This window comes from Lathyrus oleraceus, chromosome 7, assembly GCF_024323335.1.
Source record: "Lathyrus oleraceus cultivar Zhongwan6 chromosome 7, CAAS_Psat_ZW6_1.0, whole genome shotgun sequence".
In the NCBI taxonomy this organism is placed as follows: domain Eukaryota; kingdom Viridiplantae; phylum Streptophyta; class Magnoliopsida; order Fabales; family Fabaceae; genus Lathyrus; species Lathyrus oleraceus.
The window spans coordinates 9,450,696-9,465,582 of NC_066585.1; the positions used below are offsets into that span (position 1 = coordinate 9,450,696).

Sequence of the window (14,887 nt, forward strand, 5' to 3'; positions counted from 1 at the left end):
GCAGAGCAGGAAATTGAGAACATCAGTACCCTAACACACACACGCAAACAAAGACAAAACAACATGAAGCTGCAACTAAAACCATAAGCAAAAAGTGACGAATAGCCATGACCTTCACCTGCAATCAACTCACAAAACCATGAGAACCGTGACTCGTAATCACATAGGAAGAAGGTGAGGCCTACGTAAGGGCCAAGACATAACGAGTGTCGCAAGCTTCCGTAATAAAGTTTAAGCTAAACATACCATGATTTAGAAAACCTGGTCTATAAATAAAGACCTGCCACAAGATTGCAGCACAAGACCTGCATCCTACACATAGAAATGTTGCTCAAGATCCCACCTTTCACTCATGACATACCTGTTACAACAGAAGTGGAGAAATCAACATAACTTGAGTTGTTTATCCCAGAAACACGATACCAAACAAAAAAACATGAATATGCAAGTTACCTTAAATAAGTCCCAAAACCCCTGTTTAAGGTTGGATCCAGAGTAAGCCTCAAGGACGATTGTTGCATGACATTTAATTACGGTGTGCTTAAGGTTGAATCCATGCGGATATTTCTCCAGGACCATTCTCATTCATTCTAAACCCCACAAGTCACTTGCCAATCCAAGGTTACAACTTAAGCGCGCCATACTCTGAGCATACAAATGAAAAAACCTGCGAAAAATTCAAGAATTACATGACAGTAAAAGCAAAGTTCTTACCGTGACATGTAGATCTTTCACAGCAGTGAATAAGAAACTCAAAATAAACAACGTGTTTGAGAGATTTCGCTACAGACAAAGCTTAAACCTTAATACCTTCATTTTGGGGACCACGTCAAAAGGGAGGACCACGAAATCCAGCGAAAATTCCCTCTAACGGATTGATCCTATCCAAGATTTGCCATCTCATGAAGGATAAGGACGGATGAACCTCGTACAAGAATTCTATATAAGAACCATTTGATGACTGAAGCAGGGAATCCTTCCTAGAGCGTCGTTACTCTGCAGAAAAAAAATCCAAAACACTTATTAGAGCTCTAAAATTTCTAAGCTTGTTGAGATTTCACACTGAATCTCAACAAGTTTGAGCTAAAAACCACTACCTTGATAGCAACCCCGACAAAACGAAATAAAATCGCACAAGAAGAAGAAGCAGATATTAGGACAAGAAGAAAGCAGAGCAAGGGGAAACGATAAGGCATACCTTATTCACTGCGGATCCGGTTGGTTTAAATTCTGTCTTTGTGTAAACTCATAACTCTTTGGGCGTTTGATTTCATTTTGATTTGTAGTGATACCCGTTGCTTTATTTTCCTTCTGATTTGTTGTGTAATGGATCATCTTTGGTGAGAACTATACGAAGGTCGATTCCGAGTTTAAGAGGGTTTGAGACGCACATCTAGAATTTATGTTTGAACTGCGAAAAGTTTGTTTTTCATCGTCGTGCAGTTCTGATCTATTCCAATTGTTGTTCATTTAACATTAGAATTACATCTGGTATTCGATTTGGGGTAGGATTGATGTTTGAGATTTTAGAAGTCATGTTGGTTTGTTGAATTTTAGGAAAAATCGCCCAAGAACATTTAAACGTGTTTAGGATATTATTAAGGCTTTTAGGGTATTTTAATCTAGTTTTGGAAAGGAGAGTTCGTTAGAATAAAAGGGATAAAGGCTTGGTCAAAATTCCGGTAAGTCATTTACTGTATTGGGTTTAACATGTATTCATTACTTTTAATATGTTGTTAATTCTCGGTGTCGTTTCAAATAATTAGAAGTTACGCAGATAGCATTTATTGCTATAGGATTAGTCAGAGTGTTTTGGGGAAAAGGTTTGGAGGTTATCATGACGAAAAGGAGCGGCTACCTATGTCACAATTGTATTTATTTTTGTCTTAATACTAGGGCATGGAATCGATTAGGATTGGGCCATACATGGGCCTGACCCGAATTTTTCCTCATATCACCACGAGTTTACTGCTCCAACCCCTGTGCTCATTGGGATCTAGTGGGCTTTATGCTTTTGAGCCCACTCTGTTTCAATAATTTTTTATATATGTTATATATTCTTTTATTAATTAAAACATGGTTAAGTTGATTAATTTGTTAATCTAATTTGTGATTGGGGTGATTATTCTTCTTTCAATTTAATCAATTAATTTTGTTCATTGACTTTTTAATTAATTTAACTAATTGAACCATTCCACTTCTTGTGTCAATTAACTGATTAAATTTGATCAAACCGTTTTCCTGACTAATGCTCATGAATTCAAATCCAAATCATTTTCATGTACTTGTTACGACACTTTAAATTAAATCTTAGATGGAAAAGAGGGTAGGAGGCGCTCGCCTCACTATCTTTCGATTATTCAAATAATTGGCGCACGCCATATTGATCGAATTCTCGTCGTCTAATTAAAACTTCAACCACAATAATAAAAAAATTTCTTTCAAATTAATACAAATTCTACAACCATTTAGTTTCCCATAATAAAAGGATAGGAGGCGTACGCCTCACTATCTTTCGATTATTCGAATAATTGGCGTACGCCACATTGCTCGAATCTTCGTCATCAAATTAAAACCTTAATCATACAATTTCAAATCACATTTTAGATCAAATCCAATTTCACAAAATAAACTTTAACTTAAACTTCAATTGAGAATGGGAGACGTTCGCCTCACAATTCCTTGATTATTTGAATAATTGGCATACGCCACATTGCTCAAATTATCGATCCAAACCTACCAAAATTCAAATTATTTTCGCAAATCAAATACAATATCTAAGAACATTTCTTTTCATAAATCAAACTTCGGATGACAAAAGATGGGAGGCGTTCGCCTCACCATCTCTCGATTATTTGAATAATTGGCGTTCGCCATATTGCTCAAATTATCGACTTCCGACTAAAACACGCTAAATAAACTTGGATAAAGGAATAAGTGGCGTACGCCTTATTATTCCTTGAATAAGCAAGTAGGAGGCAGACGCCTCACTATCGTGCATATTCAACATCCACAAACAAACTTTCGATAAAAATTCGAACGAAAAAGGAGTAGAAGGCGTTCGCCTTGCTATTCCTCGAAAGAATTGAACGATTGGTGTGCACCACATTGCTCAATCTTTCGTCGTTCTTCAAAAAACATCTCAAAACATTAAACCTAACTTCTCGCCCCCGCGCGATCGAAACCAAACCGAAACACCCAAACACATCAAATCAACTTGTCACCCCCGCGTGACCAAAACTCCTTCAAAAAGAACACTGTCAATCCTTTCTAATGCGCACAACAAACTAGTGCTAGAGCCTCCACCGAGAGTAGACAAGCCAGCGTTTAACCGTTAGAACGCCGACCTACACAGTCGTTCATCAAAACACACCAAATATTCGTAGTAGCCCGAACTACGAATGCTCTGACTTCCTTATTGCACCATAAGGATACGTAGGCACGAGATTGCGAGATCTTGGCGAGCACACTAATAAAAAACCTCCCCTTTCCCCTTCTGAGGTCTTCATCCATCTCTATTATCAAATCTAATTACTTGAAGAAAGCAAATAACATTTAACTAACATTCAAATAGCAAATTAGACTAAAAGGTTCCCATTGAGTACAACGGACGTGAGGGGTGCTAATACCTTCCCCTTGCGTAATCGACTCCCGAACCCGAATATGGTTGCGACGACCATTATTCCATTTTTAAAAGGTTTTATCGATATTTTCCTATTCCTTCATTGGGATAAATAAAGTTCGGTGGCGACTCTGTTTGAACATAAATATTTCCGCGACCATCGCGAGGAATCGTATTTTTCGAGATGCGATAGATGGCGACTCTGCTGGGGAAAAGCTCCATGCTAGAGAGAGTCGGGCCTAATTTAGTTCAAATTGCTATGAATGTTAAGATATTGTTTTCTTCCTTATTACTTCTTTATATCTTGTTGTATTATTTATGCTATGTGATTTATTCTGCTATTATGTTGGGTGATCTATGGTTTCTGACACATGTTATGAGATAAGCTCCGTACCCGAGCTTTGAGAAGAACTTAGAACCCGGAGTTGTGTAGTATTGAACCGAGGGGTGTACACCTCATTGGGACAATACGAGAACTCCACCTAGAGTAGATCTGTTCAGAATTTCCATCATAATATGGCTAGCCCATTATTGCGAGGAAACGTTGAACATGGTCCATGACTCTAGGAACCTCGCCTTAAACCGAAGTCCGTCTTCATGATTGGCGATTGTGTAGTATTGAACCAAGGGGTCTACACCATGTTCGAACAATACGAGGATCCCACTTAGAATATATTGATTCATAACTCTCATCACGATGTGGCTAGCCCATTATTGCAATGGGATGTTGAACACATTCCATGACTCTAAGTTCTGTCTTGGAAAGGAATAACCTTAGGAGCCCTCCTTTGTGTGTGGGGTAGAGAACATAGAACCTCCGTATAGGGTGTACCATATGATACTCATGTTATCCTGGATCCTAACTATACCTGAATTACATTTTCTTTGCATACATAATTACAAAATTTCATGCATTCCCATCTCATCAGCATGAATTGCATATCATTTTCATAAACAAAAAAACTCATCCCATCCTTTGTCTATAACCCGCAGTTGAATTCCCGACATTCGTATCAGACTTGAAGTAGCTCTGAAAAGATTATGGATCCGTTGGAGCAAAACCATATTGCATTGAGAGGAGATATGGACTCGATGAAAAACCAGATAGACCAACTTGTGGAGGCTATGATAGCTTTAGAAAAGAGGGAGGACAACATTCAGCAAACTGCAGTTATCGAAAATGTTATTCTAGCTCCAGTAAATGATCCTATCCAACCTCAGCCTGTGCAAACCCCAGTTGATAACTCTGTTGTACAAGAACGCCATATTGTTCGAGATGGGGGTTCCTCATATCATGATGCTATTGAGTATCACGGTTTTGCATTCTCTGAGCCAGATTATAATGGGACAAGCCTGGTGGTTAATATTGAACGACCACAAGATGATGAGATTGCTGAAAGATGCCATGTGCTAGAGAAAAGACTCAAGGCCATAGAGGGACAAGATACTGTTGAACTGAATGCCTTAGACATGTGTTTGGTACTTGGCCTAGTTATACCCCCAAAATTCAAAGTACCATAATTTGAGAAGTACAAAGGGGATAGTTGTCCAAAGCACCATTTGGTGATGTTTTGTCGAAAAATGACCTCTCATGCCCACAATGATAAGCTAATGATTCACTGTTTTCAGGACAGTTTGGCTGGGGCATTATTGAGTTTGTACATGAAGTTAGAAAGGAATCATATTCAGTCATGGCTAGACCTAGCAAACGCCTTTTTGAAGCAGTATAAATACAATTTGGACATGGCTCCCGATCGCATGCAGCTGAGGGCCTTATCTCAGAAAAACAACGAATCCTTTAGAGGGTATGCCCAAAGATGGAGAGAGTTAGCGGATCGCATTGAACTACCACTCTCAGAGAAAGAATTAATGGACTCATTTAGAGATACCTTGCAAAGTCCTTACTTCGAAAGGATGATTAGCAGTGCAGCGTCAGACTTCGCTCACTTGGTGTCAATTGGAGAATGCATCGAGAATGGCCTCAAAAGTGGAAAAATCCAATGCACCTCAAATAGCCAGAGCATGGAGAGTGAATCTATTCCTAGTTCCCAAAAGGAAGAAGAGGCTGAAATTAACGCAGTCTGGGAAGCTCCACAAGCTTCACACCAGACAACATTCTCTCCACATGGTCAGTATCCTACAACTCAAGGACCTCCTCAATATCAACGATGGATTCCACCTCAGCAGCCATACAAACGACATAACACTTCACATCAGCAGCACCAACATGCTCAACAATGGCCAAGGAAGCCAGAGAGACATATTGATCCGCTTCCAATGCCATACAATCAAGTACTTCCATATTTGATTAAGAGGGGAATGATAGTGCCAAAGGAGCTAAAACCAGTAAGTCCTCCATATCCACCAGGCTTTGACGCCAATGCTCGATGTGACTTCCATGTTGGGGCACAAGGGCATTCAACTGAAGGTTGCAAAGTGCTTAAGAGTAAAGTACAAACCCTGCTTGATTCCAAGATGTTCTCATTTGCGCCTCGAAGCTTGCAAATCAGTAATACTGCGTCGCCTAGCTGTGCGGGTCCATCGGTCCAAACGGTGGAGGATATTTCCGAGAATAGGTCTGAAGATGATTATCGTACTAGTCTCGATGAGGAGAAATACCACTACTCTGAAGAAGGCTAGCCCAGCAGTGAACCAGGCACGAGAGAGATTCCTCTGCACTGGCAACCATTTGGCTATTCCTCACATTTCATTTGTATTTTTCTTTGCATGTTAAGTACTTATCTGCTTTCAAGTATTGTTGATTTCCTTTAATGGTACTATTAATGAAATAATTATGCATGTTTTGAACGAATCCTTTCGTATTCACTCATCTTTTCCATTGATATAAAAAAAAATATTTCTCCCATTCACTTATCAAACTGTTGTTTTAGCAAAGATTGAAGGGAGAATGACGAAAACGAAATACCCATAATTGCTGATTGTATGCTTTCGGATAAAACTTTGCTGATAATGTACAGGCATTGTTTCAAATTCCCCAAACACTGGAGAGATAAGGAGTTAATCCCTAGTCAACCACTTCGAGCCTAGACGTAGGAATTTCTTTTGAATTTACAAACCCTTACATTTAACCTGGGGCAAGGTAGTGTTCAGTTAATTTGACTATGCATTCAAATTACAAGATGAGACATCCCGTATAAGGATCAACCACATGCCATTCTTCGCACACATCTTGAACTGTCGAAGTAACCTTGAAAAATACCAAAGTTATGTCGGTTGTTCTTCAATGACCAATGACTTGGCAGTCATAATCTTCCAAAAAAATCAAAGAAAGAGGCCGCTAAGTCGAACACCCAAAAAGGAGACTTAGGCCAAAATTAGGGCAATCCCGGTGGACTAAAAAGCTTCAAAAAGCGGTTCAGGCAAAAGTTAGGGATCAAAGCAAAAATCAAAAGAGGTCATGAAAAACATCAACAAAATAAAACAAGATTCAGTGACCACCATGTCAAGAATCAAAGGGTCGCCAACATTCATGAAAAGCGAAATAAGGTGGCTGCCATTTCAGGAGACCTTGGATCACCATCTTTATCCTTACACCTTCAAAAAGACAAATGTGTATGTTGAACTAACTGAGCGTAGGGTTGGAGATCATCATGAAGAAGGGGTGGGTTAAAACAAAATTTGAGCCTTACATCCTTTGTTTCAATAACCATGAACCAAGCCGCGTTACAACCCCTAAAAGACCTAATTGAAGTAGGGTTTATTCTGAAATCATACTACAGCAAGGTTGCGTAAACTGACTCCTGAATAACTGCTAATCACTTGTATTGGCATCATAGTCTCGTTGTATCTTTCACACACTAGCTAAATCAGCAATGTGTTTGAACTAATGGTTCATTCGTCACACACTATCACATCACCTCAATAAATGATTTTTCAAACCTGCATGAATATCGCATCAAAATTACCATTGATTAAATAAACAATTTTAACTGCAAGTTGGTACTTAACATCAAGAAAATTCCAACAAGAAGAAATCAAAGAAGAACTTGATCGGTCGTCAATGCTGACCCAAATCAAGACTACTTCCTAACCCTATGGATTAGGGGCATGGTATCCAATGACTATGAATTGGTCATTCAAAAGACAAACTCCAAGCATCAGTTGATCAAAGAGGCAAATAATTTCAAAATATTCAGTCCATCTGGGACAAGCCATTCAAAAGCTCAACCTGGGCAAACTACTGAAAGACCCATACACTGGGGCAAATTTGGTTCAGGCCATGGTATAATCATTCACAAGGTTTCCTTTCAAAAGAGAATTCCTTCAAAGACCATGCAGGCTGTGGAAGACAAGTTGCAAAGAGCCTTGAGGCAGAGCAAGATCACAATCAGCATGCATTGATTATGTCGCTATGCTCATTAAATCATCTACAAGGCATATCAGGCAAAGAAGTTAAGGTTCTATCAAAGAACAAACACGAAATCTATCAACAAAGGATCAAACTTGGGGCACCAAGAGCATCCATATCTATCATTCAATAATCACATCGTCAAAAGATCGAGTGTCGGGAAGTCAAAACCTTTCAAAAACCAAAGTCCAATTCGTATTGGCAATCATAAAAAAAAGAGTCCAATCCATATTGGCAACTACTAAAAATAAAAGTCCACTCTGCTGGCATCTTCATAAACTCAAATCCAATCAACATTGGTACCCAGAAAATCTCACCTTCAAAAAAGGGAGATTAATCCAAAAAAAAAACCAATATTCATCTTGCATTACCACATGCACTGCATACAATAAACACATGACTTTTCTTCCAAATGAGGAAGTTGCATATCAAAGATCTCTCTCTCACAAGAATAAGAAATTTTCATTAACATGCATCATATGCATACACAACATCATAATTCTTTCCCATTAACCCTTTGATGGACATAACCTGGTCTTTCTTTTCCATCAACCCTCTGATGATGATCATCCTTTCCACCAACCCTTTGGTGATGCCAATCCATAGTGAAGTCTCTTTTCCATTAGCCCTCTGATGATGATAATACTTTTCCACCAACCCTTTGGTGATGCCACTCCATAGTGAAGTTTCCTTCCGTCAACCCTTTGACGATGACATTTACATATATAACTCCTTTTTCCACCAACCCTTTGGTGATGACATCCTTTAATCACTTCCGTCAACCCTTTGACGATGACAAAATTATTGTCCATCAACCCTTTGATGATGCCACTCCCTAGTGAAGTTTCTTTCCATCAACCCTTTGATGATGCCACTCCATAGTGAAGTTTCTTTGCCGTCAACCCTTTGACGATGACAATTATCTTTCCATCAATCCTTTGATGATGCCACTCCATAATGAAGTTTCTTTCCGTCAACCCTTTGACGATGATATTCCATATATAATTCCTTTTCCACCAACCCTTTGGTGATGTCATCATTTACTTCTTTCCGTCAACCTTTTGATGATGATATTACATATATAATTCCTTTTCCACCAACCCTTTGGTGATGCCATCCTTTACTTCTTTCCGTCAACCCTTTGATGATGACAATTACCTTTTCAACAACTCTTTGATGATAATATTCCCCAATAATCTCATTGAAAAATAAAACCCTACAAAAGTATCCAGTACCCAGTTGCATTCCCACATGCATCACATACATCATTTCATGTGTAATTTTCCTGCCAAACAGGAAGATTCATCAGACATAATCCCATCAATCATCAACATACTTATGCATAAGATTAAAAAAATCATTCGCATTTCTACATGCACATCCTAAATATCCCCAGCAATTGCATACTTGCATGCATCTCATGCATCATCCCATGCATGGTATTCCCACCCAAGATGGGATATCATACAAAAATCACACCAAAATATCAGGATCCAAGGTCATTCATGTATATCTTAGACATTCCTCGTTTCCAAATAAAGTTATTACCCTGCATGTGCTCGTTGAATCATTTTCCAGTAAGCCATTTTTTTCAACTTTATGATTAATAATGATATTACCAGCATTTTCTTTGCTATCATTGCTCCCCAAGCAGAGGTTACCCTAAAAAGTATCTTATGAGCTTTTCCCCTGTAGAGCATTTCTAGTAAATCTCCTCCAAATGGAGTCTTTTCTGAAATATTTCCCCCAATTTATCTGTTTGAGATACTATGTCATTTATCTGAAGAATCTCATTTCTCTATTTGAGATGCTGCTTCATCAATATGAAGAGTCTCATCCAATGGTTAGAGATACTACTTCGTTGATCCTCAGAGAATCTCATGCGCTCAAATCAAGATAATGTCCTGCTAATGCTCAGAAAGTCTTAGGTACAGTTGAGGTATCATTCCATTTTTGGAAAATCTCGATTATGACATCCAAGATATTGTTCTGACGATTCCCAGAGAGTCTTGATCATTTCATTTTACCTTCTAAAAATATTTCTTATTGTATTTCTCATTGCATTATCTTTCTGCATTTCTTCCTTTCATTTCAAAGGACAAAATTTGAGTCTTTTTCGTATTTAATTATCTTCCACCACGAATGTACAAAGACTGCTGTCATTCTTACTTTCTGGTTCAAGGTAATTAAATAGGGGCAGCTGTCATACCCGAATTTTGTCCGGCCATATTTTAATTCATGGGTTGTCATTTATAATCATCATTTTTGGGTCGTGAATGAAGAGGTTTCATCAGGGTCGAGTTTTAGGCGTGAAGAAGACAAAAAAATGAAGAGTGAATGTAAGGTCATGGTTGTTATGGTGAAATGGATTGGGTTTTCATGGATGTTGTTATGCTCGTTTTGGCTTAGGTTCGGTAGGCTTGTAACAGATCTCGCCTTGCTGGTGCGGGATGCTTATGGATGTCAGTTCACTCGATGACTTGCAAGGGCTGGGCTCAATCGAACATATGCAAGGCAATGCTTGTTGGACGTATATGAGGCAATGTTGTATGGTGCATCAGACTTGCTATGGTCCGGTTGTGCAGAAACTAATTCCATGCTTGCTTATATGCATTGGCTTGTTTGAAAAGAATTAAACAGTACATCAACTGACATGCTTAGGAACTGTTTTGAAATGTCAATTATTTATGTCGATGAAGGTGAATGTTAATGTTATTGAATGCTTGGTATTGAGATGCAGGAAATGGATTAAACAGAGTGATGGATCAAAGCATTGAATGTGAGAATTGGAATGGATTGGCAACATGGTTTTCATAGGACCATTCCATAAGTTTCCATTTTACATAAGAAAAGCTATAAGCCACAAACCAATATCAACTCATTTACCTCAGCCAGTTTATTCCAATAAATTAAAAGTTATTACAAATCCAACTATTGTGCATTTTACAATGTCAGCAATAATAACTTTACATGACCAAAAGGGATAAAGCAAAGGAATGCGATTTAAAAAGAAGAAAGACTGTCACAAGCTGCAGAACGGTAAAACAACAACAACATGTCGTCACGACAACGGAAAATTGTAGCAAGGTTCAGCCGGCAACAAGCAAGATTCTGCAGAAACAAATCAACCCGATCAACCATGACAGCAATGCAATTTGACGAAAAACATTTAACCAAATTCAAATTAAATCAAGTTTTAACCAAGCTTACACATATTCACATCTCCAACTATAAGTCCAAGACCATATTGCACTTACAAAATTACAACAACATGATCAACAAAACAGGAGCAGGCAAGGAATCTCCTAATAATATGGCAGACGTCGGAAGCTTCGCTATTTAGCAACATAACAACAATGAGAATGTGCTCCTTAAAAATGTTAAGGTGTTGAAAGCCAAAGAACGAATTGTAACATGTAAAGGATATGATCTTACCATAGGAAGTTGTTAATGCAGGATAAAGTTTAATGATCTGTTACATGTAACAACTCCTCATAAACTTCTTAGCCCACACATTTGCAAGTGATGAACAATACTCTGTCTTTGAGTCGGGAAGATGCTTGGATCCTCCCTTATTGATGGGTTTGTGGAGATAAGTGAATGTTCGGGAGACATGATTAAATACGTGACGGATGAACCATCTGCTGGTCTGTTCTTCATCCAAACAGCATACTCAATGCAGCTCCCAATGTCATTAAGCTTAAGAAGAAAGTTATTGAGAAGTTCTCACGAAACATGTTCGCCCATAGAAGATATGGAAGACTCTGTCACAATGGTGAAGCCAATGAAAGAGTGGGGATTCCTAACAGTTGATGAGATGATTGGAGACATTAAAAAAATCTCTGGCTACCATGACATCTAAAGCAACCAAAATGAGTGCTACCGAGTCTTCCAACATCAAATTTTCAGTTAGAAAGAACTAGTTGAGGCAAGCCAAACAAAAGGAAACCATTCAGGACAAGATTACCATATCACTTGAAACACAGTTGACAGTAAGATCAACATCCCCATGCGTAACAGTTGCCACAACAACATAACTCACTAACAGGCATACCAACTTTCACGGTTAGATCTGAATTCAAGCAAGTCGCGATCATTGTTGCATTCTTCATCAGTTAGGTAATTTTTCACTTGAAACATCCAAAACAAACCAAAACTGCACCTGCAAAACAAGCAAAGCAGGAAATTCAGAACATCAGTACCCCAACACACACACACGCAAACAAAGACAAAACAACATGAAGCTGCAACTAAAACCATAAGCAAAAAGTGATGAATAGCCATGACCTTCACCTGCAATCAACTCACAAAACCATGAGAACCGTGACTCGTAATCACATAGGAAGAAGGTGAGGCCTACGTAAGGGCCAAGACATAACGAGTGTCGCAAGCTTTCGTAATAAAGTTTAAGCTAAACATACCATGATTTAGAAAACTTGGTCTATAAATAAATACCTGCCACAAGATTGCAGCACAAGACCTGCAGCCTACACATAGAAATGTTGCTCAGGATCCCACCTTTCACTCATGACGTACCTGTTACAACAGAAGTGGAGAAATCAACATAACTTGAGTTGTTTATCCCAAAAACACGATACCAAACAAAAAAAACATGAATATGCAAGTTACCTTAAATAAGTCCCAAAACCCCTGTTTAAGGTTGGATCCAGAGTAAGCCTCAAGGACGATTGTTGCATGACATTTAATTACGGTGTGCTTAAGGTTGAATCCATGCGGATATTTCTCCATGACCATTCTCATTCATTCTAAACCCCATAAGTCACTTGCCAATCCAAGCTTACAACTTAAGCGCGCCATACTCTGAGCATACAAATGAAAAAACATGCGAAAAATTCAAGAATTACATGACAGTAAAAGCAAAGTTCTTACCGTGACATGTAGATCTTTCACGGCAGTGAATAAGAAACTCAAAATAAACAACGTGTTTGAGAGATTTCGCTACAGACAAAGCTTAAACCTTAATACCTTCATTTTGGGGACCACGTCAAAAGGGAGGACCACGAAATCCAGCGAAAATTCCCTTTAACGGATTGATCCTATCCAAGATTTGCCAGCTCATGAAGGATAAGGACGGATGAACCTCGTACAAGAATTCTATATAAGAACCATTTGATGACTGAAGCAGGGAATCCTTCCTAGAGCGTCGTTACTCTGCAGAAAAAAAATCCAAAACACTTATTAGAGCTCTAAAATTTCTAAGCTTGTTGAGATTTCACACTGAATCTCAACAAGTTTGAGCTAAAAACCACTACCTTGATAGCAACCCCGACAAAACGAAATAAAATCGCACAAGAAGAAGAAGCAGATATTAGGACAAGAAGAAAGCAGAGCAAGGGGAAACGATAAGGCATACCTTATTCACTGCGGATCCGGTTGGTTTAAATTCTGTCTTTGTGTAAACTCATAACTCTTTGGGCGTTTGATTTCATTTTGATTTGTAGTGATACCCGTTGCTTTATTTTCCTTCCGATTTGTTGTGTAATTGATCATCTTTGGAGAGAAGTATATGAAGGTCGATTCCAAGTTTAAGAGGGTTTGAGACGCACATCTAGAATTTATGTTTGAACTGCGAAAAGTTTGTTTTTCATCGCCGTGCAGTTCTGATCTATTCCAATTGTTGTTCATTTAACATTAGAATTACATCTGGGATTCGATTTAGGGTAGGATTGATGTTTGAGATTTTAGAAGTCATGTTGGTTTGTTGAATTTTAGGAAAAATCGCCCAAGAACATTCAAAAGTGTTTAGGATATTATTAAGGCTTTTAGGGTATTTTAATCTGGTTTTGGAAAGGAGAGTTCGTTAGAGTAAAAGGGATAAAGGCTTGGTCAAAATCCGGTAAGTCATTTACTGTATTGGGTTTAACATGTATTCATTACTTTTAATATGTTGTTAATTCTCGGTGCCATTTCAAATAATTAGATGTTATGCAGATAGCATTTATTGCTATAGGATTAGTCAGAGTGTTTTGGGGAAAAGGTTTGGAGGTTATCATGACGAAAAGGAGCGGCTACCTATGTCACAATTGTATTTATTTTTGTCTTAATATTAGGGCATGGAATCGATTAGGATTGGGCCATACATGGGCCTGACCCGAATTTTTCCTCATATCACCACGAGTTTACTGCTCCAACCCCTTTGCTCATTGGGATCTAGTGGGCTTTATGCTTTTGAGCCCACTCTGTTTCAATAATTTTTTTTATATGTTATATATTCTTTTATTAATTAAAACATGGTTAAGTTGATTAATTTGTTAATCTAATTTGTGATTGGGGTGATTATTCTTCTTTCAATTTAATAAATTAATTTTGTTCATTGACTTTTTAATTAATTTAACTAATTGAACCATTCCACTTCTTGTTTCAATTAACTGATTAAATTTGACCAAACCGTTTTCCTGACTAATGCTCACGAATTCTAATCCAAATCATTTTAATGTACTCGTTACGACACTTTAAATTAAATCTTAGATGGAAAAGAGGGTAGGAGGCGCTCGCCTCACTATCTTTCGATTATTCGAATAATTGGTGTACGCCATATTGATCGAATTCTCATCGTCTAATTAAAACTTCAACCACAATAATAAAACTATTTCTTTCAAATTAATACGAATCCTACAACCATTTAGTTTCCGATAATAAAAGGATAGGAGGCGTACGCCTCACCATCTTTCGATTATTCGAATAATTGGCGTACGCCACATTGCTCGAATCTTCGTCATCAAATTAAAACCTTAATCATACAATTTCAAATCACATTTTAGATCAAATCCAATTTCACAAAATAAACTTTAACTTAAACTTCAATTGAGAATGGGAGACGTTCGCCTCACCATTCCTTGATTATTTAAATAATTAGCGTACGCCACATTGCTCAA

The 14,887-nt window shown here is 38.1% G+C and overlaps 1 protein-coding gene and 2 long non-coding RNA genes across 4 annotated transcripts; 2 read left to right on the forward strand and 1 right to left on the reverse strand.

Annotated features, from left to right (window-relative positions):
- Positions 1–4,663: 4,663 nt before the first annotated feature.
- Positions 4,664–6,262, forward strand: LOC127101711 (uncharacterized). The gene is made up of 2 exons (XM_051039162.1): positions 4,664–5,101; positions 5,252–6,262. Exons 1-2 carry the CDS (start codon positions 4,664–4,666, stop codon positions 6,260–6,262), a joined length of 1,449 nt encoding a protein of 482 aa, XP_050895119.1.
- Positions 6,263–10,864: 4,602 nt separating this feature from the next.
- LOC127107249 (uncharacterized) lies at positions 10,865–13,953 on the reverse strand. Of its 2 annotated transcripts, none has more exons than XR_007795659.1 (7): positions 13,366–13,953; positions 12,978–13,163; positions 12,621–12,812; positions 12,447–12,527; positions 11,427–12,153; positions 11,202–11,321; positions 10,865–11,102 (listed from the first exon to the last, which is right to left on the reverse strand). It is a non-coding gene; the product is annotated as an uncharacterized LOC127107249 (long non-coding RNA). The 2 variants fall into 2 exon arrangements; XR_007795658.1 differs by having other exon boundaries at positions 11,202–11,326.
- On the forward strand, positions 13,705–14,255 carry LOC127107250 (uncharacterized). Its single transcript, XR_007795660.1, has 2 exons — positions 13,705–13,848; positions 13,944–14,255. It is a non-coding gene; the product is annotated as an uncharacterized LOC127107250 (long non-coding RNA).
- The last annotated feature ends 632 nt before the right edge of the window (positions 14,256–14,887 follow it).